We start from the raw sequence: 25,049 nt of genomic DNA, 5'->3' as shown, positions 1-25,049 counted from the left end.
GGGATCTCAGTTCCCTGACTAGGGATCGAACCCATACCCCCTGCAGTGGAAGTGTGGAGTCCTAACCACTGGACTGCAAGGGAATTCCCCCACGGGCCAGTTTAGAGTCCCATTCTCACCCTCATCATCCCTGAAACCACAGAGCCAGATAAGTTGTGAAATTCAAAAATTTCCTGATTTTGGGAAGAGGACCAGGCACATCAACTGTGTTTATATGTAATACCCCACTGAATCCTATAACCAAACACTTTAATATTTCTGCAGCAAATATTCACAGTAAGAGGAATAGAGAAAACTGTAAATAGCTTCATGTCACTTCAGGTCCATCTTTTCTGCCACGAGAGTTATGGAGGACTCCCCAGTTTCAGAGCTGTTTGGATTTTGGAAATGTGACTAAGGCATGTGGGCATGTCATGTTGACCCAATGATGACCAAGGAGACCCTGTGTAAAGCGCCTCCCTAGGTTGTTCTTGTCTGGTGATTCTATGGGCTAGGTCCTCTGATCACCTTTATGTTATAGGTGAGGAACCCAGGCTGAAGGAGTAAGGTGACTTACCCAGTGTCACACAGCTAGGAAGTGGCGGAGCTGGGACCCAACCCAGGGCTTTCTGACTCAAATTCATGTTCCTCATCTCCTCCGTCCCTTATTCATTCAGACTCAGGGATGTTGACTCACACTGACAAAACTCACATGAGACTGATTTCTAAATCTTGAATGCCAGTATGTTCAGTCATGATGAATGGGTACAACGCCATGATCTGTGGAAGCTGGGACATCTTGGTGACAAGGAACAGAGGCCCATTCAAATTACTTCATGGAAAAGGGGATCTGTTTCAACCTTACAGAGGGCTGGGCCTGGGAGCCATCAGGAGCCCAGGCAGTTCTAATGGCTGGCTCTTCTTGTCTCTTTCTGACCCACTGATTTTGCTTCTTTTGTAACTTTGGCTGACTGATGCTAGGCCACACTGTAGCTTGCTGACTATGCCATGAGTTGAGTGTCTTGGTTCAGATGCCACTGGTGAGCCAGCCAGGGGAGGGTGAGGGGCACACAGATGTTGCCTCAGGCAATGAGGGTGGTGGTTGGCAATGGAAATTAGAAGGGTGTGCAAGCATTCTGAGGCTTGGCTGGCCTGTTGCTGAGGGCTAGATGGGGATTTAGGTGGTTTGCCTATTTAAAGGAATGAGGCTGAGATTGCCAAGTTAGATGGGTTTTAGCTCATTTGAATATTTAATGTGAAGGCTGCGGTTTCTTAGGGCATCTTTCCCTCTTGGGGTAGCCAGCGAGCCCTTCTCTGTTTCCAGAGCACTTTGTATTAGCTCTCTGATTATACCTACCATGGTAGGATGAATGATGGCCTCCAAAGATGTTCTTATCCTAATCCCCAAAATTTATGAATACGTGACTTTACATAGCAAAAGAGACTTTGCAGGTGTGATTAAGTGAAGGATCTTGAGATGGGACATCCTGTTTTATCAAGGTGGGCCCAGTGTTATCACAATGTTCCTTTTAAGAGGGACACAGGAAGAGTCAGAGTCAGAAGAGATGGAGTGGTGCTCTTTCAAAACAGAGGAAGAGGCCACAAGCCACTACAGGCAGCCACTAGAAGCTGACAGACAAAAAGCAAGGAAATGGATTCTTCCATCGGAGCCTCCTGAAGGAACCAGTCCTTTTACTTTACACCTTGACTTTAGCCAGGTGAAACTGATTTCAGACTTCTGACCTACAAAAGTTAAGAGAATAAATGTGTGTTATTAAAAAAAAAAATATTAAAAGAAAAAAAAATGTGTGTTATTTTAAGCCACCCAATTTGTGGTAATTTGTTACAGCAGCCAGAGGAAGCTAATACACTCATTACTAATGGGGAGACATCAGCTGCCAATATGGGGACACCCAGCATCCACTTCCTCTTCTTAACCTTATACTCCGGTTTTCTTTTTGGGGAATTCTTTCTCCCTATCCCTTGAAGTCATAGAGGGAAGGGGAGATGGTACCTAGGTGTCTGCCTCCCCCCCCACACCCCGCACGCTATAGAAGACAAAGGGGTCCCTAGAGGCTCCTCTGGTAGAGCTCCTCTCACTGCCCACCCAGCTGGAGGTGGGCACAGGATTTTGAAATGTGAGCAAATGGAGCTGGGATGGCAACATCATTAGTGGGAGCAATATTGTGCTAATCTGAGCTCTCTGAACTTCCTGACCTTTGGCTTTGGACAAGTTACTTCTAATTGCTGAGCTTTTATTTCCTTATCTGTAAACTGGGTACAATAAGAGGACCATCTTAATACGGCATTTCTGAGGATTCAGTGGTGGAAGTTTCATTTAAAGTGCCTGGTAGGGGATCTGTCAGCGTTGGCTTCTATCATTAAAGGTGGGAGGGTCACATACATAGCCAGAGGGAGCCATAGAAAGTTCTTGAGCAAGGAAGTAACATCACCTGTTTACCTTTTTTGGGTTCACACAAGATGGGTGGATAACTGAGATGCCTTTGACAAAACAGATTTGGGAAATGCCAGGTCTGGGGTGGGTGGTGGGAGCAGAGGTGGAGGGGTACCACCCAGTGACTGAAGTAACTGCCAGTCCCTTTTGAAGAACAGGCATGTTGCTTGGTGGTGGACCTCCGGTGCCTTGATGATGGTGCAGTAGACAGCTGTACTTTGTTTCTGTCCTGAACCTGATGCCTCTTATGGTAATTGCAACCCTATTTTTTCTGGGGGAGGGGAATCCCTCTTCCCACTTGCCCCAACCCCAGGTCCTTCTGGCAGGGTTAACCTCACCCCCTTCCTAGAGGGGCTCCATATAGTCAGATCTGGCCAATCTTGCTGTGATTGGCTCAGGCAGGTCACGTGACCCAAATGGGTCCAGTGAAAGAAAATCCAAGACTTTGGCTGGAACTACTGGGAAACAGCTCCTGCTATGAATATGTAAAATTACATATTCATAAATTCTGGGGAATTAGGATGAGAACATCTTTGGAAGCCATTATTCACCCTACCATGATGGTAGGTGTGAGTTAGGAGCTGCCCAGGACACTATGTGGAGAGAACTGCATGAGAATGAAGTCATCACAGAGGGAAGCGGAGCTGAGAGATTGTAGAAACACTGAGGTTATCGTTTGAGCACCTGGATCCAGCTATGCCTTAAGTGAGGTACCACCCAAGACTTTTCAATTATTCCCTTAATTGTTTTACTCCAGGTTGAGTTTTTTAAATTAAAAAAAATTTTTTTTGTTTTAAAAATTTTTGGTCACTTGTGTCTGGAAAAGCCCAGACTAATAAATTCAACCACTTACAAACTCCAGGAGACCCTCAGGCACTCTTCTTTTTTTTTTTTTTTACAAGTGAAAACATTCTCTGCTGTTGTTTTTGTGCCAACTTTAGGGTTTCCAGAGAGGTTTGGGGCAGAGAATGGAAAGTGAAGATGTGGGAACTAAGTCCCTCCAGCCCCAAGGTTGAGCGAACCCCCTCCCAGCTAATTATACCACAGGGTTTGGGATCAGAGCCCCCATCACTAAACTTTAGGAGTCCTGGAAGATAGAACTGGAATTATACCACTGAAACTTGGATAGCTTGGTGTGTGCCAGGCATTGTGCTCAGAAAGGTGTGTGCCTCATCGGAAAGCTCACCTCAACCCTGTGCTGCTCCTCCCTTTGCAGATTTAGAGATCAAGGCTCTCTGCAAGAACCGGAGGCAAGACTTGAACCGAAATTTCCCTTTTCAAGGGCCCTTGGTTCTTGACCATAAAACAAAATTACTTAAGAGGTCTTGTCACCGGATTACCATTTGGTGAGCACTAGGTGCGGTGTTGACATTTTATCTGGATTATTTCAAGTCCTCCTAACTTGCTGGACGTTCCCGATTAAGGAGAAACAGGCTCCTGGAGACCTGACCTTAATCAGGCAAAGGTGAGTGGAGATGCGGGACTCGAACTCGGATTCTCCATTGAGTCCGTCTTTCCAGGGACATGGACATCAACTGTGCTACTTAGGCTCGCTCACGTGCTCACACACCTTCGCGATGGGGCTCTCATCACCTTAGCGGCGTCTTCCCCCCGGACTTCTTGGGATAATTCCCTCTTGGCTTGGACCATCTCCTCAAGCCCAAGTAGGTGAAGCAAAAGGGGCAGTGCCGAAGGGTCTGGTCCGGCGTCGTCCGCAGTGCGGCAGGTGGCGGCGCCCAGCCCAGAACCGCGAGCTCTCTAGCCCGGCCGGACGTCTGCAGAGGGGGTGGGCGCAACGCTGGGAACAGCGGCCGGCTCCGGAGGGCGCGGGGAGGGGCGCGGCGAGTGCGCGCTTGCGCGGTCGGGGGGACCCGCGGAGGCGCGCGGGGAGCGTGCGCGGCGATGCGCGCGTGCGCGGTGTTGGGTGTGGGGGGGTGTGGGGGTCGCCGCGGAGGCGCGCGGCACGGCGGGAACATGGCGCGCGGGGCCGGCGCGCGCGCCTAGCTGGCGGGACCGTTAGCTCGAGGCGGACGCGGCCCGGGCCCCGCGGAGATGGAGCAGTCGCCGCCGCCGGCGCTCGAGCCCACCCCGGGGTCGACCCCGGCACGGAGCCGTAGGCGGCGGGAGCCCGAGTCACCGCCGGCGCCGCCTCCGGTGAGTGCGTGAGGGGCGCGGGCCGGGAGACTTTCTTTGTGAAACTCCGTCGGTGCGAGCCGGGCCGGGCCTCGGCGGCTGACGAGCGCCCGCGAGGCGGAACCCGCCCCGTCGTCCGGGTTCGAGCCCTGCCTCGCGCCACTCGGCAGCGGGACCCGGGCTGTTGCCTGCCCGCCTCAGTTTCCGCGGGAGTGTGTGTGCGCGCACGGGGGGCCGTATACAGTCGGCGCCTAATGCGCGCGGTGCCAATCCCTTGCCTCCGTCCCCGCTGGGCGGTGGCTGCCTGTGACCCGGGCCCACGGGAGAGGTAGACCGCAGCCGCTAGGAGACAGGTGTCGGCCAGCCCCGGGACGCTCAGGTGCAGACAGCCCCAGGTGGAGTCTAAGGCAGTGAGCTGTCCGTTCCCGGAAGGAAGCAAGTCTGTCGGTGTCTCAGCACAGAGTGATTTTGGAATGCTTTACATCCATCTCAGCGTGGTGGTGTGTTTGGGGTATTTATCGGTCAGGGTGAAGGAAGTTGAGTGAAATGGACTTCGGAGGTGTGGCTCCGGCTGGATGGGATGGGATGCCCCCGAGCATTGGGCTCTCCAAACAGCCAGGGCATAGGAATAATCTGGAGCGCTTGATAAATATACAGGCGTCACAACTCACCCCAGGCCCAAGGACTCAGACTCTCCAAAGCAGAGGAGCAGATTTTGAATTTTTAACAAGCTCCTGAGTGATTATATCAGGCACATTTGACAAGCACTGTTTTAGTGTAAGCCTCCTGCGAGCAGGGACCTGATCTGTTCATTGCTCACCATGGCATCCTGGTATCAGGCGCAGTGCTTAGCACATGGTAGATGGTCAGTACATATTTGTAGAAAGACTAAATGACTTAGGGAGTTTCCAAAATAGGAGTTCTTGTACTTTCAGGAGCTTTTTGAAGTTATTATCTCTGTCACATTTACTGTATGATGTGATTTTTCTCAGTCCCAACTTAACTTTTGTAACTGTTTATAAATGCCTTCTTTTCAGTATATTTTAGGCAAAAGCAAGGTATACCTTGCTTAGTATAAACCATCAACTATGTATAATCCTAGCTAGGTTAAAATTAATTCTGAAACTAAATTCTGAATAAAAAAATTGCACTTTTCTTTCTTTTCATCATTTGGGAACACTAGACTTATAGGATTTTGTTCTTTTCAGTCAGGTAAATATTTACATTTTCATCAAAGCAAATCTGAATTACTGTTTATTCAGAAAAGTTGGCAATTTGCTTAAACCTCTGAGTATTTGTAATTTTTATGTGGTATTTTGAAATTGAGATTTGTGTCTAGTTCAGAGTCAATGCTAAAGTAGAATTGTTTGAAAGTTATTTGATATTTCAGGAGCTGTTTTTTTCATGTTTTTTGAATTTCAGTACTTGATTTAATTTCAGCAGTTTGTTGTTCATGGACAAAATATGAATGTATAGGAAGACAAAATTTTAGGAATATGCATATGAAGAAGAAAAATTGAAAATTAGGTGCTTTTTTTCTCTCAGCGTTTCATTTTTGTAGTTCATGCACATGTCTTTTTAAAAATTCCTTATTTTAATTGAGATATCAATATAATTGACATGTAACATATTAGTTTCAGGTGTACAACATAATGATTTGATATTTATATATATTGCAAAGTGATCATCACAGTAAGTCCAGTTAACATCCATTACCATACATAGTTACAGTTTTTTTTTCTTGTGATGAGAGCTTTTAAGTTCTACTCTTTTAGCAACAATCAAATATACAATACAGTGTTATAGTTCTATAGTCACCATGCTGTGCATCCCCATGACTTTTTTTTTTTTAAAGTGTCTTAAAAAACCCCAGCTTTGTTGAGATATAATTAATCTTACAATATGTGGTCTTTTTGTGACTGGCTTCTTTCACTTATCACAGTGTTTTTGAGGTTTATCCATGTTGTACCTGTATCATTTATTTATTGCTGAATAATACTTAATTGAACAGATATACCACATTATATCTTTTCATGCATTGATAGACATAGGTTTTCCCCCCCACTTTTTGGTTATAATGAATGATGCTGCTATGAACATTTGTGTACAAGCTTTAGTGTGGACATATGTTTTCATTTCTCTTGGGCATATCCCAATTGCTGGGTTATATGGTAACTCTATTTTAACCTTTTGAAAAGTTGAAAAACTGTTTCCTAAGTCATTGCATAATTTTGCATTCCCACCAGCAGTGTATGAGAGTTTTACAATCTTGTCAGTACTTGTTATTGGTTTGTCTTTTTTTTTTTAATTAATCTTATTTATTTTTGACTGTGTTGGGTCATCATTGTTGCCCACTAGCTTCCTCTAGTTGTGGCGAGCGGAGGCTACTCTTCGTTGTGGTGTGCAGGCTTCTCATTGCAGTGTCTTCTCTTGTTGTGGAGCACCGGCTCTAGGCGTACGGGCTTCAGTAGTCGTGGCACACGGGGTCAGTAGTTGTGGCTCGCAGGCTTAGTTGCTCTGTGGCATGTGGGATCTTCCTGGACTAGGAATCGAACCCATGTCCCCTGCACTGGCAGGCAGATTCTTAACCACTGCGCCACTAAGGAAGTCCCATGGTTTGTCTTTTTAACTTAGCCATCCTAGTAGGTGTTAAGTGGTATCTTATTGCAATTTTGATTTGCATTTCCTTGATGACTAATGATGTTGGGCATATTTTTTTGTGTGTGCTTATCAGCCATTTGTATATCTTTGGAGAAATTTCTGTTCAAATCCTTTGTCCATTTTGGGGGGGTCCAATTTTTAATTGGGTTATTTGTCTTTTTATTATTGAGTTGTAGGAGTTTTAAAAATATTTTGGATACTAAATTAGGTATATGATTTGCAAATGTTTTCTCCCATTCTGTAGGTTGTGTTTTAACTTCTTTGACAGTGTCCTTTGTTGCAAAAAACGTTTTAATTGTGATGAAGTTCTTTTGTTGCTCATGCTTTTGGTGTCATATCTAAGAATCCATTGCCAAATTCAAGGTCATGAAGGTTTACCCCTATGATTTCTTCTAAGAATTTTATGTTTCTAGTCCTTATATTTAGGTCATCAATCCATTTTGAGTTAATTTTTGCATATGGTGTAAGGCAGTGGTCCAAATTCATTCTTTTGCATATTGTGATCCAGTTGTCCCAGCACTATATATTGAAAAGACTGTTCTTATCCCATTGGGTGGTGTTTGCACCCTTATTGAAAAATCAGCTGAATATGTGTTAGGTTTTTTTCTGGATTCTCAATCTTATTCTATTGCCTATCCTTATGCCAGTACAACACTAGTTGGTTACAGTAGCTTTGTAATAGGTTTTGAAATTAAGTGTAAGTCCTATAACTTTGTTCTTTTTCAAGACTGCTTTGACTTTTCTGGGTCCCTTACATATGGATTTTAGGATCAGCTTATCAATTTCTGCCCAAGAGTAGCTGGGATTTTTATAGAGATTGTGTTTAATCTGTCCTTTCAATGATGTTTTATAGTTTTCAGGCCCAAGTCTTACACTTCTTCCAAAAATTTATCTGTAAGTATTTATTTTATTCTATTAGATGCTGTTGTACATGGTACTGTTTTTAACATTTCATTTCACATCATTGTTCATCACTAGCTCATTGCTAGTGTATAGAAAAAATACAGTTGAGTTTTGGATATATCTTTTAGCTTCATCGTTTAGTGGTAGTCTGTTCCAATTTTCTGTTTCAGATCTTTCCTCGAAAATAGTGAGGAAGAATGGTCTTTGAAAACTCAAGCATGGATGCAAATCCAGGTTCATATCTCTAAGTTTTGGCTCTGCTACTTACTAGTTGAGTTTTTGACAAATCTTAATGTTATATATCCAGTGTTCTCATATGTATAATGGGACAGTAATATCCATCTCAAAGAATTAAGTAAAAGAGAATGTATGTAGGTAGATATTTAGAGCAATGCCTTGCGTGTGGTAGGGATTTGGTACTTTGTTGTTCTTTTGCTAATTAACTCTATTTAAAAGCAAGCCCCAAAGCAGACAAAACTGCCAAACCAAAAAAAAAACCCAAAAAACCCTCCCCCCCAAAAATAAACAAACCTAAAACCTCAGACCAAAAAAAAAAACAAACACCAAAAAAACCCCCCCACAAAACAAAAACCTCAAACCTCTTCCTGTCCCCGTCACTTTTCTGTGACCCAGGAAATCCCTGTGAGTGTTTGAGGAACAGTGAAGGAGTCTTTCACACCACACAGTTGTATTGTAAAAGGCTGCTAAATCTAGGCTGCTCTATATGATATTTGACAACGTATTTGTATGTATTATTAAAAATAATAAAAGTATAACTGAAAGCTGTTTGCTCTTACCCCATAGTTCTTATTAATGTCCTGTTCTTTTACTACTTATTTCTACTAAAAGCAGAAGCAGTATTTTTTCATTAAGTTTGTTGATTACAATTCTTATTTCTTTTGAATGATTGCTATTTTTTTTAACATCTTTATTGGAGTCTAATTGCTTTACAATGTTGTGTTAGTTTCTGCTGTACAACAAAGTGAATCAGCTATATGTATACATATATCCCCATATCCCCTCCCTCTTGCATCTCCCTCCCACCCTCTCTATCCCACCCCTCTAGGTGGTCACACAGCACTGAGCTGATCTCCCTGTGTGATGCAGCTGCTTCCGACTAGCTATCTATTTTACATTTGGTAGTGTATGTATATCACTGTTACTCTCTTACTTCTTCCCAGCTTACCCTTCCCCCTCACCGTGTCCTCAAGTCCATTCTCTACATCTGCGTGTTTTTTTTTTTTTTTTTTGCGGTACGCGGGCCTCTCACTGTTGTGGCCTCTCCCGTTGCGGAGCACAGGCTCCGGACGCGCAGGCTCAGCGGCCATGGCTCACGGGCCTAGCCGCTCCGCGGCATGTGGGATCTTCCCGGACCGGGGCACGAACCCGTGTCCCCTGCATCGGCAGGCGGACTCTCAACCACTGCGCCACCAGGGAAGCCCCTACATCTGCGTTTTTATTCCTGTACTGCCCCTAGGTTCCTCAGAACCATTTTTTCTTTAGATTCCATATATATGTGTTAGCATACAGTATTTGTTTTTCCCTTTCTGACTTACTTCACTCTGTATGACAGACTCTAGGTCCATCCACCTTCACTGCAGTACTATTTACAATAGCCAGGACATGGAAGCAACCTAAGTGTCCATCGACAGATGAATGGATAAAGAAGATGTGGCACATATATACAATGGAATATTATTCAGCCATAAAATGATGGCTGTTTTTAAAAAACTTAGAGACAAAGCCTGATGTTTGAATTGAAATTTAATAGTATTATTTTTATTTTGGTGCTTCTTCAGTAGCTGGAGTAGATTACTATTTTGTGCAGGAGGAAACCAGAGACAACAATATAATACAGATATGATGCTTGTAACATATGTTCATTGAATGTGTATTCACTACGAACCAAAGAAAATAATTGTTTATACTGTAAATATTATTTAAACAATATAAACTTACCTTCAGAATCACAATTATAATTAAATTTATAACCCACAGATCCACAGATTGATCTCACAGACATTTCTATAAGAATATTTTATTTATTTATTTATTTTCAAATTTATTTATTTATTTATGGCTGTGTTGGGTCTTCGTTGCTGCCCACAGGCTTTTTCTCTAGTTGTGGTGGGTGGGGGGCTACTCTTCGTTGTGGTGCGTGGGCTTCTCATTGCAGTGGCTTCTCTTGTTGTGGAGCACGGGCTTCTCATTGTGGTGGCTTCTCTTTGTGGTGGCTTCTCGTTGCGGATACGGGCTCTAGGTGCGTGGGCTTCAGTAGTGTGGCACGCGGGCTCAGTAGCCGGGGCTTGCAGGCTCTAGAGCGCAGGCTCAGTAGTTGTGGCGCACAGGCTTAGGTGCTCCGAGACGTGTGGGATCTTCCCGGACCAGGGCTCGAACCTGTGTCCCCTGCACTGGCAGGCGGATTCTTAACCGTTGTGCCACCAGTCAAGTCCCTGCAAGAAAATTTTATTTTATTTATTTATTTATTTATTTTTGCGGGACGCGGGCCTCTCACTGTTGAGACCTCTCCCGTTGCGGAGCACAGGCTCCGGACGCGCAGGCTCAGCAGCCATGGCTTACGGGCCTAGGCCGCTCCGCGACACGTGGTATCTTCCCGGACCAGGGCACGAAGCTGCGTCCCCTGCATCGGCAGGCAGACTCTCAACCACTGCGCCACCAGGGAAGCCCAAGAAAATTTTAAATCAAAGTGTCTGTATTAAAAAAACCCAAAAAACCACAGCCTTTTATTATTAATCATTAGAGAAATGCAAATCAGAACTACAATGAGATCATCTCACACCAGTCAGAATGGCCATCATCAAAAAATCTAGAAACAATAAATGCTGGAGAGGGTGTGGAGAAAAGGGAACACTTTTGTACTGATGGTGGGAATGTGAATTGGTACAGCCACTATGGAGAACAGTATGGAGGTTCCTTAAGGAACTAAAAATAGAACTACCATATGACCCAGCAATCCCACTACTGGCCATATACCCTGAGAAAACCATAATTCAAAGAGTCATATACCAAAATGTTCATTGCAGCTCTATTTACAATAGCCAGGAGATGGAAACAACCTAAGTGTCCATCATCGGATGAATGGATAAAGAAGATGTGGCAAATATATACAATGGAATATTAGTCAGCCATAAAACGAAACGAAATTGAGCTATTTGTAATGAGGTGGATGGACCTAGAGTCTATCATACAGAGTGAAGTAAGTCAGAAAGAGAAAGACAAATACCGTATGCTAACACATATATATGGAATTTAAGAAAAAAAAATGTCATGAAGAACCTAGGGGTAAGACGGGAATAAAGACACAGACCTACTAGAGAATGGACTTGAGTATATGGGGAGGGGGAAGGGTAAGCTGTTACAAAGCGAGAGAGTGGTATGGACATGTATACACTACCAAACGTAAAATAGATAGCTAGTGGGAAGCAGCCGCATAGCACAGGGAGATAAGCTCGGTGCTTTGTGACCACCTAGTTGGGTGGGATAGGGAGGGTGGGAGGGAGGGAGATGCAAGAGGGAAGAGATATGGGAACATATGTATATGTATAACTGATTCACTTTGTTATAAAGCAGAAACTAACACACCATTGTAAAGCAATTATACTCCAATTAAGATTTAAAATAAATAAATTAAAATAAATAAATAAATAAAACAAACAAAAACACAGCCTTTTATTATTCCAAAAACTGCATGTGTGCATGGTATATAATTAGAAAACATAAGACGAGCAAAAATCCCCCCCCCCGGTAACATTACTAATATAGTGATTACTACTCTTAATACCTTAATACATGACTTTCTGGAACTTCTTCTGTACATCTTTCTATATAACAATATTTGCACACATACAGACAAATGTATATAGGTATTTTAAATAAGACTGTATAAAATGTCTTTAATTATATTTAAAATCATCTTTATTTAGGTATAATTTATAAAAAAAATAAAATTTATCAACTTAAAGTGTATAGTTGTATGAGTTCTGACAAATATGTATAGTTGTATAATCACCATTACAGTAAAAGTTGTAGAAGACTTTTCTTTTTTATTACTGAGTACTGCTCCAATGTATGTGTCCTGCAATTTGCTATCCAGTTACTAGTCAGTGAACATTTGGGTTTTTTTCTGGTTTTTAGTGATTGTGAATAGAGCTACTATGAACATTCACATACAAGTCTTTGTGTGTTTCATAAGACATACAGACAGACACACATATATATATATTTCGTAAGTGTTTAGGAGTGGGATTGCTGGATTGTATGGTGAACATTATATAGATACTGTTTTGAAACCTTTTTTTTCAGGCAGTGACCCCCCTCCCCACCAACTTTCCATTTAAGTAAATTTTCCTCTTAATAAATTCTCAGACAGTATTAAAAATTTTGCCTATGGGGCTTCCCTGGTGGTGCAGTGCTTAAGAATCCGCCTGCCAGTACAGGGGACACGGCTTCGAGCCCTGGTCCAGGAAGATCCCACATGCCGCAGAGCAACTAAGCCTGTGTGCCACAACTACTGAGCCTGTGCTCTAGAGCCTGCATGCCACAGCTACTGAGCCCACATGCCACAACTACTGCAGCCTGCGCGCCCAGAGCCTGTGCTCCACAACAAGAGAAGCCACCGCAATGAGCCGGTGCACCACAATGAAGAGTAGCCCTGGCTTGACGCAACTAAAGAAAGCCCGTGCTCAGCAATGAAGACCCAACACAGCCAAAAATAAATAAATTTATTTAAAAAAAAATTTTGCCTATCTAAGAATGTTCTTTGAAGCTGTTATGTCAAAATCAGTATCTAATCCAGGATCATGCCTTAATTAATGTCACTGAAGTTTCTTTTAATGTAGCATGGTCCCTTTTTTCATGACTCTGAGTCACTGGGAAGACCAAACCAGTTGTCCTGCAGTTATCTTCTGGATTTGTCTGGTAGCTTCCATGTGGTGCCATTTACCTTGTTTCTTTATTTCCTGTAAACTAGAAGCTGTATAAAAAGACTTGATGGATCCAAGTTAAATATTTTGGCTAGATTATACCACTGGTAATGTCTACTTATTGTTGCGATAAAAGGCTTGTTTTATCATTAATATTTTCTTGCTGTTGAGAAACAGAAAGCAGTTATAATATCCTTCTATTCTTTAAGTAGAGATCAGAGACTAGTCCGTTTTACTAGAGATCAAAAGTAGTATTGGGAGATTGAGCAAGCAGTAACAGTAACTAGAGAGTAGAACAGTAAAAGGGGGGAAGCAGGTGTCGTAGTATGGCTCTAACTGCCCTTACTGTGACCACTACCAAAAAACCCCTTTTTATCTCATGGCTGTATTACCTCTAGGAGAGGAAATTTCAGTCTGGAGAACGTGCATTATTTAATAATTAATAGTGTAAAGTTAAATTGCAGTAATCTGAAATGTGAGTTGTTGAGATTCTAGCTGACAAATAACTGTTTGTAATGAGGATGTGGTACTATGTTGTGGATAAAGAACAGGTTGCTAAGAAATAGCACGTGGTCAAAGTAAAACAGCAAACCTGACTCTGTTGTAGCTTTGCAAGAGTGAAAAAAAAGTTTAGCTGTGACTGTTAAATATGGAAGGCATCTTATTGTATATGGTTTTCCTTTTCATGATTATATATCTGGCATTTCCAGGCTGTGACTGGCTAAGTTTGCCATAGTAGAAGTTCAAAAATTGTCATAGTGGTGTTTCAACGTACTGTGGACTTAGTTCAGAAAATGGTAGGAAAATTTTCTTATCAGTATTCTCTGCACTTCCAGAATTGCATAAAGAACATCACTTTGATGAAGATGAAGCTTACTTTGATTATTATTTCCCTCTGTCAGTCATCATAAAAGGAAAGTCAGAAACCTTGATACTTATATTTTGCCAAATCATGCATATAGAAAGCCATTGGTGCCCATTTTTAGATTATAGATGCAAGAAAAAATAATTTTTGAAGATGAGGAGGGGAAAGTAAGAATAGGTTAAAAGAAAAGACATATTGGAAAAGAATCATCCAAATAAATAGAAAGTAGGAGCAAGTGGAGATGAGAGAAGAGGGTAATTATTAGATTTAAAGGACAAACATTCTAAAAATTATTATTGGGATCTCTTGTGTGACCTTTCTTTCTTTTGTGATTGAACTCTGCAGCATCAAGTAAAGCTGGAATGGATTCAGTTCTTTGGGGCTGAAGGTATTTTTCTTGGTTGTTTTATTTTAGCAGTTGGACTGGGCAGTTTAAGGAATGTAGTTTTAAAATAATAAGTCTAATCTTGACATCCTATGTTCATGGACCAGAAGACTTAACCGTGTTAATATCGCAGTACTCCCCCACATGATGTACAGGTTAAGTGAAATTCCTATCAAAATCCCATCTGCCTTTTTTGCAGAGATTGACAAGCTGATCCTAAAATCCACATGGAAAGGCAGGGTACCCAGAATAGCCAAGGCAATCTTGAAAAAGAACAAACTTAGAGGTCTCACACTTCCCAATTTCAAAATCTACTATAAAGCAACAGTAATCAAGACAGTGTGGTACTAGCTTAAGAATAACACAGGTCAATGAAATTGAGAGTCCAGAAATAAATCCTCACATTTACAGCCAACTGATTCTCAACAATGGTGTGAAGACAATTAAATGGGGGAAAGAATGGTCTTTTCAGTGAATGTTGCTGGACAACAAACAACTGGATATCCACCTGCAAAATGATGAATTTGGACCCCTACCTCACACCATACACAAAAATTAACTCAAAATAAATCGAAGACCTAAATGTAAGAGCAAAAACAATGAAAATCTTATCAGAAAACACAGGTCTGTGACAACATTTTTATAAATTTATTTATTTCTTTTTGGCTGCGTTGGTTCTTCATTGCTGTGTGTGACTTTCTCTAGTTGCGGTGAGCGGGGGCCACTGTTCCCTGTGGTGCATGGGCCTCTCATCACGGTGGCCTCTCCCATTGTAGAGCACGGGCTCCAGGCATGTGGGCCCCAGCAGTTGTGGTATGTGGGCTCAGCAGTTGTGGCTCGGTTCCAGAGTACAGGCTCAGTAGTTGTGGCGCACGGGCCCAGCTGCTCCGCGGCATGTGGCATCCTTCCGGACCAGGGCCTGAACCTGTGTCCCCCGCATTGGCAGGCGGATTCTCAACCACTGCGTCACCAGCGAAGCTGGTGACAACATTTTTAATGTAAGCATGTTAACCTCCAAGTGCTTATGAGATATTATGCCAAATTGTAGAGCAGAGGAAGTCATCAATTCCATAAGACTTAACCCTGTGACCGTCTTTTACTAAGAGCTTAGTTTCCTGAAATTTTGTTAGTACAGTTTGATACTGAAAAGTATATATTTAATAAGGGCAAACACTTAGGTTGAAACAGTACCTTTTATTTTGGAGTTAATTGGTCATTCCCATTTCCCTCTCAGGAGTTTGCATGCTACTAATATTATTTTGGAATTCAGGCACCTTTATTGGACATTTGGTCCTGTGTATAGTTTCTTGTCCTTGGGAAAAGTATCTGACAGGGGATTGCACAATTTCCTGAGAGGATACTAAAAAAGTACTAAAAACACTGCCACAAATGCTTTTGTTCTGTATGTAATGTCTTTGTGTAGAGTGCTGTCTTGGATCCTTATGGTTTTAGCTTATGTAGAAACAGCATTTTTAAAAGTTGCTCCACTGTCAAATAATGCTCTTCTTAAATTCATTGCTTCTTTCTTTATTTTATTTTTGGCTGCTTTGGGTCTTTGTTGCTGCGCGCGGGCTCTCTCTAGTTGCGGAGAGCAGGGGCCACTCTGTTGCGGTGTGTGGGCCTCTCATTGTGGTGGCTTCTCTTGTTGCAGAGCACGGGCTCCAGGTGTGCGGGCCTCTGTTGTTGCAGCACGCAGGCTCAGTAGTTGTGGTGCATGGGCTTAGCTGCTCTGCCGGCTGTGGGATCTTCCCAGACCAGGGCTTGAACCCGTGTCGCCTACATTGGCAGACAGATTCTTAACCACTGTGCCACCAGGGAAGTCCCAAATTCATTGCTTCTTAATCTCCACAAAGATTTATGAAAACCATTTATAGAAGTTGTTCAGGAAATTGGTCATAAATTCCAAATATATTTCATAAAAAAATAAAATTTTTGTTAGGTATATTTGGAAGAACCATGTAAATTATAGAGTACTGTGTGTTCCTTCCATAAGTATAAGGTCTGTTGGTTTCAGATTATTATCACTAACATGTGCTTACTATGTGTTAAGCACTGTTCTAAGTCCTTTACATAAATTAACTCATTTAATCCTCACAACTATCTTATAAGGTAGTTATTATTGTTATCACTGTTTTACACATGAGGAAACTGAGATACAGCAAGGTTACTAAGTAGTAACTTACTCAAGCTCCACAGTTAGGAAGCTGAGTTGCCCTGGATTCTAATTTAGTAGTTTGGCTCTGGAGTCTACGTTCTTAACCACTGCCCTAGACTATCTTTGATTTGAACGATCATTAAGGAAATAGTCATCAATTAGAACTTTTGCTACTGAATGTTAGACTTGTTGCAGAATAGCAGTATAGGAATTCCCCTGGATATTTTGTTAAAATCTAGTTTTCATTGTGGGGTTTAAGGTTATGTTGGCACAGTATTCTGGAATTTGAGTCCCTATAATGATGATAGAGCCAAAGAATGAGTACTTGATACTAAGTTTATTCTTTCATTTTATTATCTTTCAACTTTTCATCAATCAAAAGATAAAATTAACTACAATGTAAGCAGTTTACTTTTAAGTATTTAAAGTTATAAAGCTGTTACTAAACTAATGCTTAATGGAGTACCTGACATAAAGGATTCTTGAATGAATAATGGGAATTAAACCAGATAATGAAGAAAAGTATTAAATGAAATGAGTCTATATAAAAATAATAGTTTTTAAGATAGTAAAGAAGTGATTCTAATTTCATATGCATCTCTGAAATAAAAGGAATTATAAAATAAAATCATAGCTTGTATCTTCCTTATTTATTGATGAAGGGAATCAGTCTTTATAATGCAAGTTAAAAGTTGTTAACTAAAAACAAAGCAAAATTAATACTATAAGTTATTTATTGATTCAGAATTTTAGCCCAAGGTCAGGTTTGTGAAATTAACATATAATTTTAGTTTCCTGAAAGAAGTTTTTGATTGTTTAAAAAAAAAATGGATTCCAGAAATATATTCTTCATTTGAACTTCCTGAGAGAGTTAAATGTAAGTATTTACTTAATAAATATCAATTTTTGAGCTTTTCCTTATTCTTGAAGGAAAGAGTTGAAATAATTGAATGTCTAGAGACAGTTTTACACCGCTTTTTGTTTGTTTGTTTTTGCTGCACTGCACAGCTTGTGGGATCTCAGTTCCCCACCCAGGGATTGAACCTAGGTCCCGGCAGTGAAAGTGCTGCATCCTAACCACTGGACCACCAGGGAATTCCCTATACTGCTTTGTTTTAAGTCATGTCTATTTGTGAACTCAAAGCTATTTAGAGAAGGATTTAAAATTTTTATCCTTTGTGAGATGGGTTGTAAACAAATTGGCAGATATTAGAAATACGATTACTCTTCTACTTTAGAGTACATATTTCTAGTTGAAGTTGGAAGAGAGAGAATTAGTCGATGTGTTTGCTAGTTAATTTTTTTTCAAAATGTGGTTGGTTTCCCACCATTGTCATAGCATTTTGATTGATTTTATAGAGGGAGTTGTGAAAGTGAATTTGTGTCAATTTGGCTCAAATATTTTTAAAAAGTTTTGTTTCTTGTGTATTTTATCACTTTTTTTCATAATGAGTTTAGATACACCAGTATTTTAACATTGGCTTTTAAAAATCATGGCACTAAAAACACATATTATGTTTAACAATACTGCAGAAAATAAAAGTTACTTTTATTAAATTTCCACTTATACAAAGTTTGTATGTAAGACATGTATTTACAATTAAGGATAACGAACTCTTAAATTTTATATTCTCAGCCCAAGATATTTTTGAGCTTCAGTAAATAGAAACCATAATTTATAAAATAGATTGTGTATACCTACCATGAATTACCTTACTTTTGATTTCTGAATGGGACAATAGTGAAGGTAGTAGTTTTATTTTGCAGTGTGGAAGATGATTTCATTGCCTGATTTTCTACCCATTTTGTCCTGTGTGTGTTGTCAGGTCAGATGTTCTCAACCAAGAGTCTTAAAAAATCACTCCAGGGTTTCCCTGGTGGCGCAGTGGTTGAGGGTCCGCCTGCCGATGCAGGGGGCACGCGTTCGTGCCCCGGTCCGGGAGGATCCCACATGCCGCGGAGCGGCTGGGCCCGTGAGCCATGGCCGCAGAGCCTGCGCGTCCGGAGCCTGTGCTCCGCAACGGGAGAGGCCGCAATAGTGAGAGGCCCGCGTACCGCAAAAAAAAAAAAAAAAAAAAAAAATCACTCCATATGTGAGAAAATTATTTCCCTTATAGCTGCAAGTCCAGATATGGACTTTAAAAAGCATGTAAGCAAGTTGAGCTTAAGTGTTGCATTTCAAAGGCTGCCTTAAATTTAGAGGGTTGTGTATCATGGCATTGTAGCATATGTAGTGTCAAAAGCATGAGATCTGTACCTTATTGTCCTATCCATAAAGTGAGAATGCTACCGTTGCTTATTTTACAGGGTTGTTGTCAGGATTAAATGAATTAATATGTATATGTTATTTAAAACACTTCCAGGCACATAGTAAGTGTTAAATAAATGCTAGGGGTGTGTGTGTGTGTGTGTGTGTGTGTGTGTGTGTGTGTGTGTGTGTGTGTGTGTGTGTGTGTGTGTTGTGTTGTTGTTATTACTATTGTTGACCTAAAACAAATAGACTGCCAGATATTTCTCCAGCAAAGATGAGTTTATTTGGGATCAGCAGAGAATTGCAGTTTGGGGTGGGCATCCATGGTGAGCACGCATGGCAAGGAAAGGAGAACACTTCTATAGAGAGGAAGTTGGGAGGACAGTAGTAAAGGAGTCCATGGCTTTTCAGTGGTTGTGTCCTTGCCAGGAAAGAAGAGGAACCTTTCTTCTTCCTGTTGGGCTCTGCTATCGTTACAGGGTATGGGAGCTCCCCTTTCTGGTCTCCCAACTCCATTTAACTGAGGTTTCTTTCCTGGGTGTAGTATCTCATGTTGGAGGGAAAGTGCACATATTGGAAAGTTAATTATGTCGTATTTGAGTAACAAGGAGGGCTAGGAGGGAAAACTCTCAGGTACTTTTTATCTAAAATCCATATGTCGTCAAGATCACAGACACTGGAGATCATCTGAAGTGCTATGTTATCATCAAAGGTTTGGTGGCAAACTTTCAACAGGCTTGGTCCAGATATCTTGGGAAAGCTGTCTCATCAGATGTCATCTGCTTCAATTCCAGGAAATCTTTACTTTCAGATCACCAGATGATGGTGCAGGTCCATTCAGGGTTTGGTGCTTTCTTTAGGTGTGTCGCATGAATCCAAGAGTCTGTTCCTTGAAATTTGGTGATATAAGGGTTGGTTAGCAGTACCTGATAGGGGGCTCTGCAGTGAGGTTGAAGAGAGCTCTTCTGGAGGTGTCTTTTCCAGTAGATGAAATCTTCAGGTTTCAAGGTGTGGTGCTTAAGTATTTTGTCTCCGGAGAGTGCACTATGAAAAGATTGCTCTACCAAAGCACGGTTATTTTTATTTATTTACTTATTTACTTATTTATTTAATGACATGCTACTTTAAAAAAAATAAATTTATTATTTATTTATTTATTTTTGGCTGCATTGGATCTTCGTTGCTGCACATGGGCAGAAAGTTGCTGTGAGCAGGGGCTACTCTTCGTTGTGGTGCACGGGCTTCCCATTGCGGTGGCTTCTCTTGGTGCAGAGCATGGGCTCTAGGCACGTGGGCTTCAGTAGTTGTGGCACGCAGACTCAGTAATTGTGGCCTACAGGCTCTAGAGCGCAGGCTCTGTAGTTGTGGCGCATGGACTTAGTTGCTCCGTGGCATGTGGCATCTTCCTGGACCAGGGATCAAACCCATGTCCCCTGCATTGGCAGGTGGATTCTCAACCACTGCGCCACCAGGGAAGCCCAGAATGGTTATTTTTAATACAAGCGATTATACCTTTGCAATATTGGAGTATCTCTTCTTTTATCAGTTGTGCATCAAAAGAATCAGGAGCCAAGTGCATTAGGCATCCTGTGACTATCTCAAAGGTTAAGAGTTTATGAATTCCAAAAGGGGTGGATTCCAAAAGGGGTGGATCCAAGATTTAAAAGAACCAATGGCAATGCTTTTGACCAAGGTATTTGGAGAGCCTCTACAGATTTTTCCAGTTGAGTCTTAATAAAGCCCTTAGTGCATTTGACTAAAGCAGAGGATTGAGGGTGGTAAGCACAGTGAAAGTATTATACAACTGGCCAAACTGCACAAACTTGTCCAAGTACCTGGCCATTAAATGGGTTCCTGGATCACTATGAAGTTTGAGAGGCGTTCTCTAGGTAGGGATAATTTTTTCCAAAAGGACTTTTTAGCCATAAAGGAGGCAGTAGCCTGTCTGCCAGGGAAGCCTTCAGTCCAGTGTGATAACATACAGACCATAACTAAAACATATTTATATCCATGAGACAGAGGAAGTTGTATGAAATCCATTTGCCAGACCTCAAATGGTCCATTAGGCAGTTTAAAATGTCTGAGAGCAGTACGAACAGGCTTCCCTGGGTTGTACTTCAGATAAATGGGACAAGTGAGGTAGGCACTTTTGGTGGCCTTATTAATGATTTCTTACCAATATTGATTCACAAAGGCTATCATTTTGTCAGTAGACCAATGGTTTATTGCGTGTACAATGGTGAGGACTGGGAATTTTAGAGCCTCTGGTAGGACTTGGTTATTATTTGGTCCAAACCAGAGCTTTCTGTTTTTATCAAGTCAACAGTTGTTGAGTTTCCAGTCTTGTTTTTCTTTTTCTGAGGCCAATTGTTGGGCTTCTCTAGCCAGTTTTTCTAAGTTATCATTTGGAGAAATATCCCTTTCGACCATGACACAGGTTTGGCTATTGTTGGTTCCTTTAAGGGCAGCTTTCCTTGCGGAAATATCAGCAAGGTGATTTCCCTTAAATTTCAGAGAGTCAAGTTTAGAATGCCCTGGAATCTTAATAATAGCTAAAGTGGTAGGTAAAAGTATTGCATCCAGTAATTCCTGAACATAGGAGCCATTTTAAATTTTATTTCCACTGGAAGTAAGAAAGCCATGTTGCTTCCACTACATTTCAAAATCATGAGTTATTTAAGCACATCTACTCTTAATATAAACATTGGCAGTTTTGTCATTGGCTAAAGTATGGGCATACCTCATTTTACTGTGCTTCACTTTATTGCACTTTGCAGATATTGCATTTTTTACAAATTGAAGGTTTGTGGCGATTCTGCATTGAGCAAGTCTGCCGGCGACATTTTTTCCCAACAGCATTTGCTCACTTCATATCTCTGTGTCACATTTTGGCAACTCTCACAATATTTCAAAATTTTTCATTAATTTTATATTTGTTATGGTGATCTGTGATCTTTGATGTTAGTATTGTGATTGTTTGGGGGCACCACGAATTGCGCCCACATAGGATGTTGAACTTAATTGATAAATGTTGTGTGTATCCTGACTGCTCCACTCACTGGCCGTTCTTCTGTCTATCTCTGTCTCCTTGGGCCTCCCTATTTCCTGAGACACAATAGTATTGAAATTAGGCCAATGAATAAACCCTTCGGTTGCCTCTAAGTGGTCAAATCAAAGGAAGAGTTGCAAATCTTTCACTTTAAATCGAAAGCTAGAAATGATTAAGCTTAGTGAGGAAGGCATGTCTAAAGCTGAGATAGGCTAAAAACTAGGCCTCTTGTGCCAGTTACCCAAGTTGTGAATGCAAAGGAAAAGTTCTTGAAGGAAATTAAAAGTGCTGCTCCAGTGAATACACAAACGATAAGTAAGCGGAACAGCCTTATTGCTGTTATGAAGAAAGTTTTAATGGTCTGGATAGAAGATCAAGCTAGCCACAGCATTCCCTTAAGCCAAAGCCTAATCCAGAGCAAGGCCCTAACTCTCTTTGCTTCTGTGAAGGCTGAGAGAGGTGAGGAAGCTGCAGAAGAAAAGTCTGAGCAAGTAGAGGTTGGCTCATGAGACTTAAGGAAAGAAGCTGTCTCCATAACATAAAAGTGCAAGGTGAAGCAGCAGGTGCTGATGTAGAAGCTTCGGCAAGTTATCCAGATCTAGCTAAGATAATTAATGAATGTGGCTACACTAAATAGTAGATTTTTGATGTAGATGAAACAGCCTTCTATTGGAAGAAGATGCCATCTAGGACTTTCATAGCTAGAGAGAAGTCAGTGCCTGACTTTAAAGCTTCAAAGGACAGGCTGACTCTTATTAGGGACTAATGCAGCTCGTGACTTTAAGTTGAAGCCAATGCTATTTACTATTCAAGAAATCCTAGGGCCCTTAGGAATTATGCTAAATCTACTCTGCCTGGATGACAGCACATCTGTTGACAACATGGTTTACTGAATATTTTAAGCCCACTGTTGAGACCTACTGCTCAGAAAAAAAGATTCCTTTCAAAATATTACTGCTCATTGACAATGCACCTGTTCACCCAAGCACCCTGATGGAGATATACAATGAGATTAGTGTTGTTTTCATGCCTGCTAACAAAACATCATTTTGCAGCCCATGGATCAAGGACTAATTTTGACTTTTAGGTCTTATTATTTAAGAAATACGTTTTGTAAGGCTGTAGTCACCATAGATGGTGATTCTAATGATGGATCTGGGCAAAGTAAATTGAAAAACATTCTGGAAAGGATTCACCATTCTGGATGCCATTAAGAACATTCATGATTCGTGGGAAGAGGTCAAAATATCAACATTAAAAGAAGTTTAGAAGAAGTTGCTTCCAACCCACATGGGTGACTTTGAGGAGTTCAAGACTTCAGTGGAGGAAGTAACTGCAGATGTGGTAGAAACAGCAAGAGAACTAGAATGAGAAGTAGACCCTGAAGATGTGACTGGATTGTAGCAATCTCATAAAACTTTAACAGATGAGGAGTGTTTCTTATAAATGAGTAAAGAAAGTGGTTTCTTGAGAATCTACTCCTGGTGAAGAAGCTGTGAAGGTTGTTGAAAGTGACAAAGGATTTAGAATATTACATGAACTTAGCTGATAGAGCAACAGCAGGAATTGAGAGTATTGACTCCAAATTTGACAGCTCTACTGTGGGTAAAACGCTATCAAACAGCACTGTGTGCTACAGAGAAATGGTTCGTGAAAGGAAGAGTCAATTGATGAGGCAACCTTCACTGTGATCTTATTTTCAGAAACTGTCATGGCCACCCCAGCCTTCAGCAACCACCACCCTGATCAGTCAGTAGCCGTCAACACTGAGGCAAGACCCTCCACCAGCAAAAAGATTACCACTCACTGAAGGCTCAGACAATGGTTACCATTTTTAGCAATAAAGTATTTTTAAATTTAGGTATATATAGATATATTTTTGGACATAATCCTATTACACACTTTATAGACTACAGTTTAGTGTAAACATGACTTCTAAACGCACTAGGAAACCAGAAAATTCATGAAAAATGCACTAAACGCACTAGAAAACCAGAAAATTCATGTGACTCGCTTTGTTGTGATATTTGATTTATTGCAGGGGTCTGGAACTGAACCGGCAATGTTACCAAAGTATGCTTGTATAAGCCCACCACATTTTGAAAGATGTCTGGCAAAAACAATAGAGTAGTTGCTATCAAGACATTATTTCTGATAACAGATAGCAGAATTGGTTAACCAGCATAACCTTTTATTCTCTGTAGCAAGGAAACCTTGATCACTGCTTCCTACTGTTTTGTGGATTCTAAGGGAGGTCATGGTTCAATTCATATGTAGACCATCTGTAGACTGAGTAAATAAAATAACTTGTTTACCCATGCCTCTGTTTTTTTTCAAATATGTACAGATACTGTATTTTTTTTTACTTTTTAATTTAAAAATTTTATTTATTTTATTTAATTTTTTGCTGCATTGGGTCTTCGTTGCTGCGTGTGGACTTTCTCTAGTTGCGGTGAGCGGGAGCTACTCTTCTTTCTGGTGTGGTGGGCTTCTCATTGCGGTGGCTTCTCTTGTTGCGGAGCATAGGCTCTAGGTGTGCAGGCTTCAGCAGTTGTGGCACGCGGGCTCAGTAGTTGTGGCGTAAGGGCTCAGTTGCTCTGCGGCATGTGGCATCTTCCCGGACCAGGGCTCGAACCCGTGTTCCCTGCATTGGCAGGCAGATTCTTAACCACTGTGCCACCACGGAAGCCCTAGATACTGTTTTGATTCACAAAATATACATGTATTTAATGGCAATAAGGGGCTTCCGTGGTGGCGCAGTGGTTAAGAATCTGCCTGCCAATGCAGGGAACACGGGTTCGAGCCCTGGTCCGGGAAGATGCCACATGCCGCAGAGCAACTGAGCCCTTACGCCACAACTACTGAGCCTGCTCTCCGTAGACCGTGAGCCACAGCTACTGAAGCCTGTGCGTCTAGAGCCTGTGCTCCGCAACAAGAGAAGCCACTGCAATGGGGAGCCCGCACACCGCAAAGAAGAGTAGTCTCCGATCACCGCAACTAGAGAAAGCCCATGCACAGCAATGAAGACCCAATGCAGCCAAAAAATTTAAAAAATAAAATAAATAAAGGCAATAAGAGTAGCCTTTGCTATTTCTTTGTATTTTCTCAATTAGCTGTCTTAAAATGGACAGTTAAGAGATCAGAAAAAGGTTTTGATGCTTAAAGGGGGTCAAGAAAGTATTGTCGATGATTGATTTAGATCAGAGGTTGGCAAACTTTTCCTATAAAGCTCTAGGTAGTACATATTTCAGGCTTTATAGGCTACACAAG

The 25,049-nt window shown here is 41.5% G+C and overlaps 1 protein-coding gene across 2 annotated transcripts in view; it reads left to right on the top strand.

Annotated features, from left to right (window-relative positions):
* The window catches only part of TTC28 (tetratricopeptide repeat domain 28), a 661,711-nt gene that overhangs the window by 65,355 nt on the left and 571,307 nt on the right, over positions 1-25,049 (top strand). Inside the window, exon 1 of one of the 2 annotated variants that reach the window (XM_060028280.1) lies at positions 4,378-4,588. The exons of the other annotated variant lie outside the window; for it this stretch is intronic. Coding sequence (XP_059884263.1) covers positions 4,487-4,588 — 102 coding nt within the window. The 5' untranslated portion in view covers positions 4,378-4,486. Of the gene's footprint in view, positions 1-4,377; positions 4,589-25,049 lie in introns of those variants that run through there. 2 annotated transcript variants of the gene reach the window in all.

This window comes from Delphinus delphis, chromosome 13 (genome assembly GCF_949987515.2).
Source record: "Delphinus delphis chromosome 13, mDelDel1.2, whole genome shotgun sequence".
NCBI classification, from domain to species: domain Eukaryota; kingdom Metazoa; phylum Chordata; class Mammalia; order Artiodactyla; family Delphinidae; genus Delphinus; species Delphinus delphis.
This window is presented reverse-complemented; position numbering and strand designations above follow the sequence as displayed.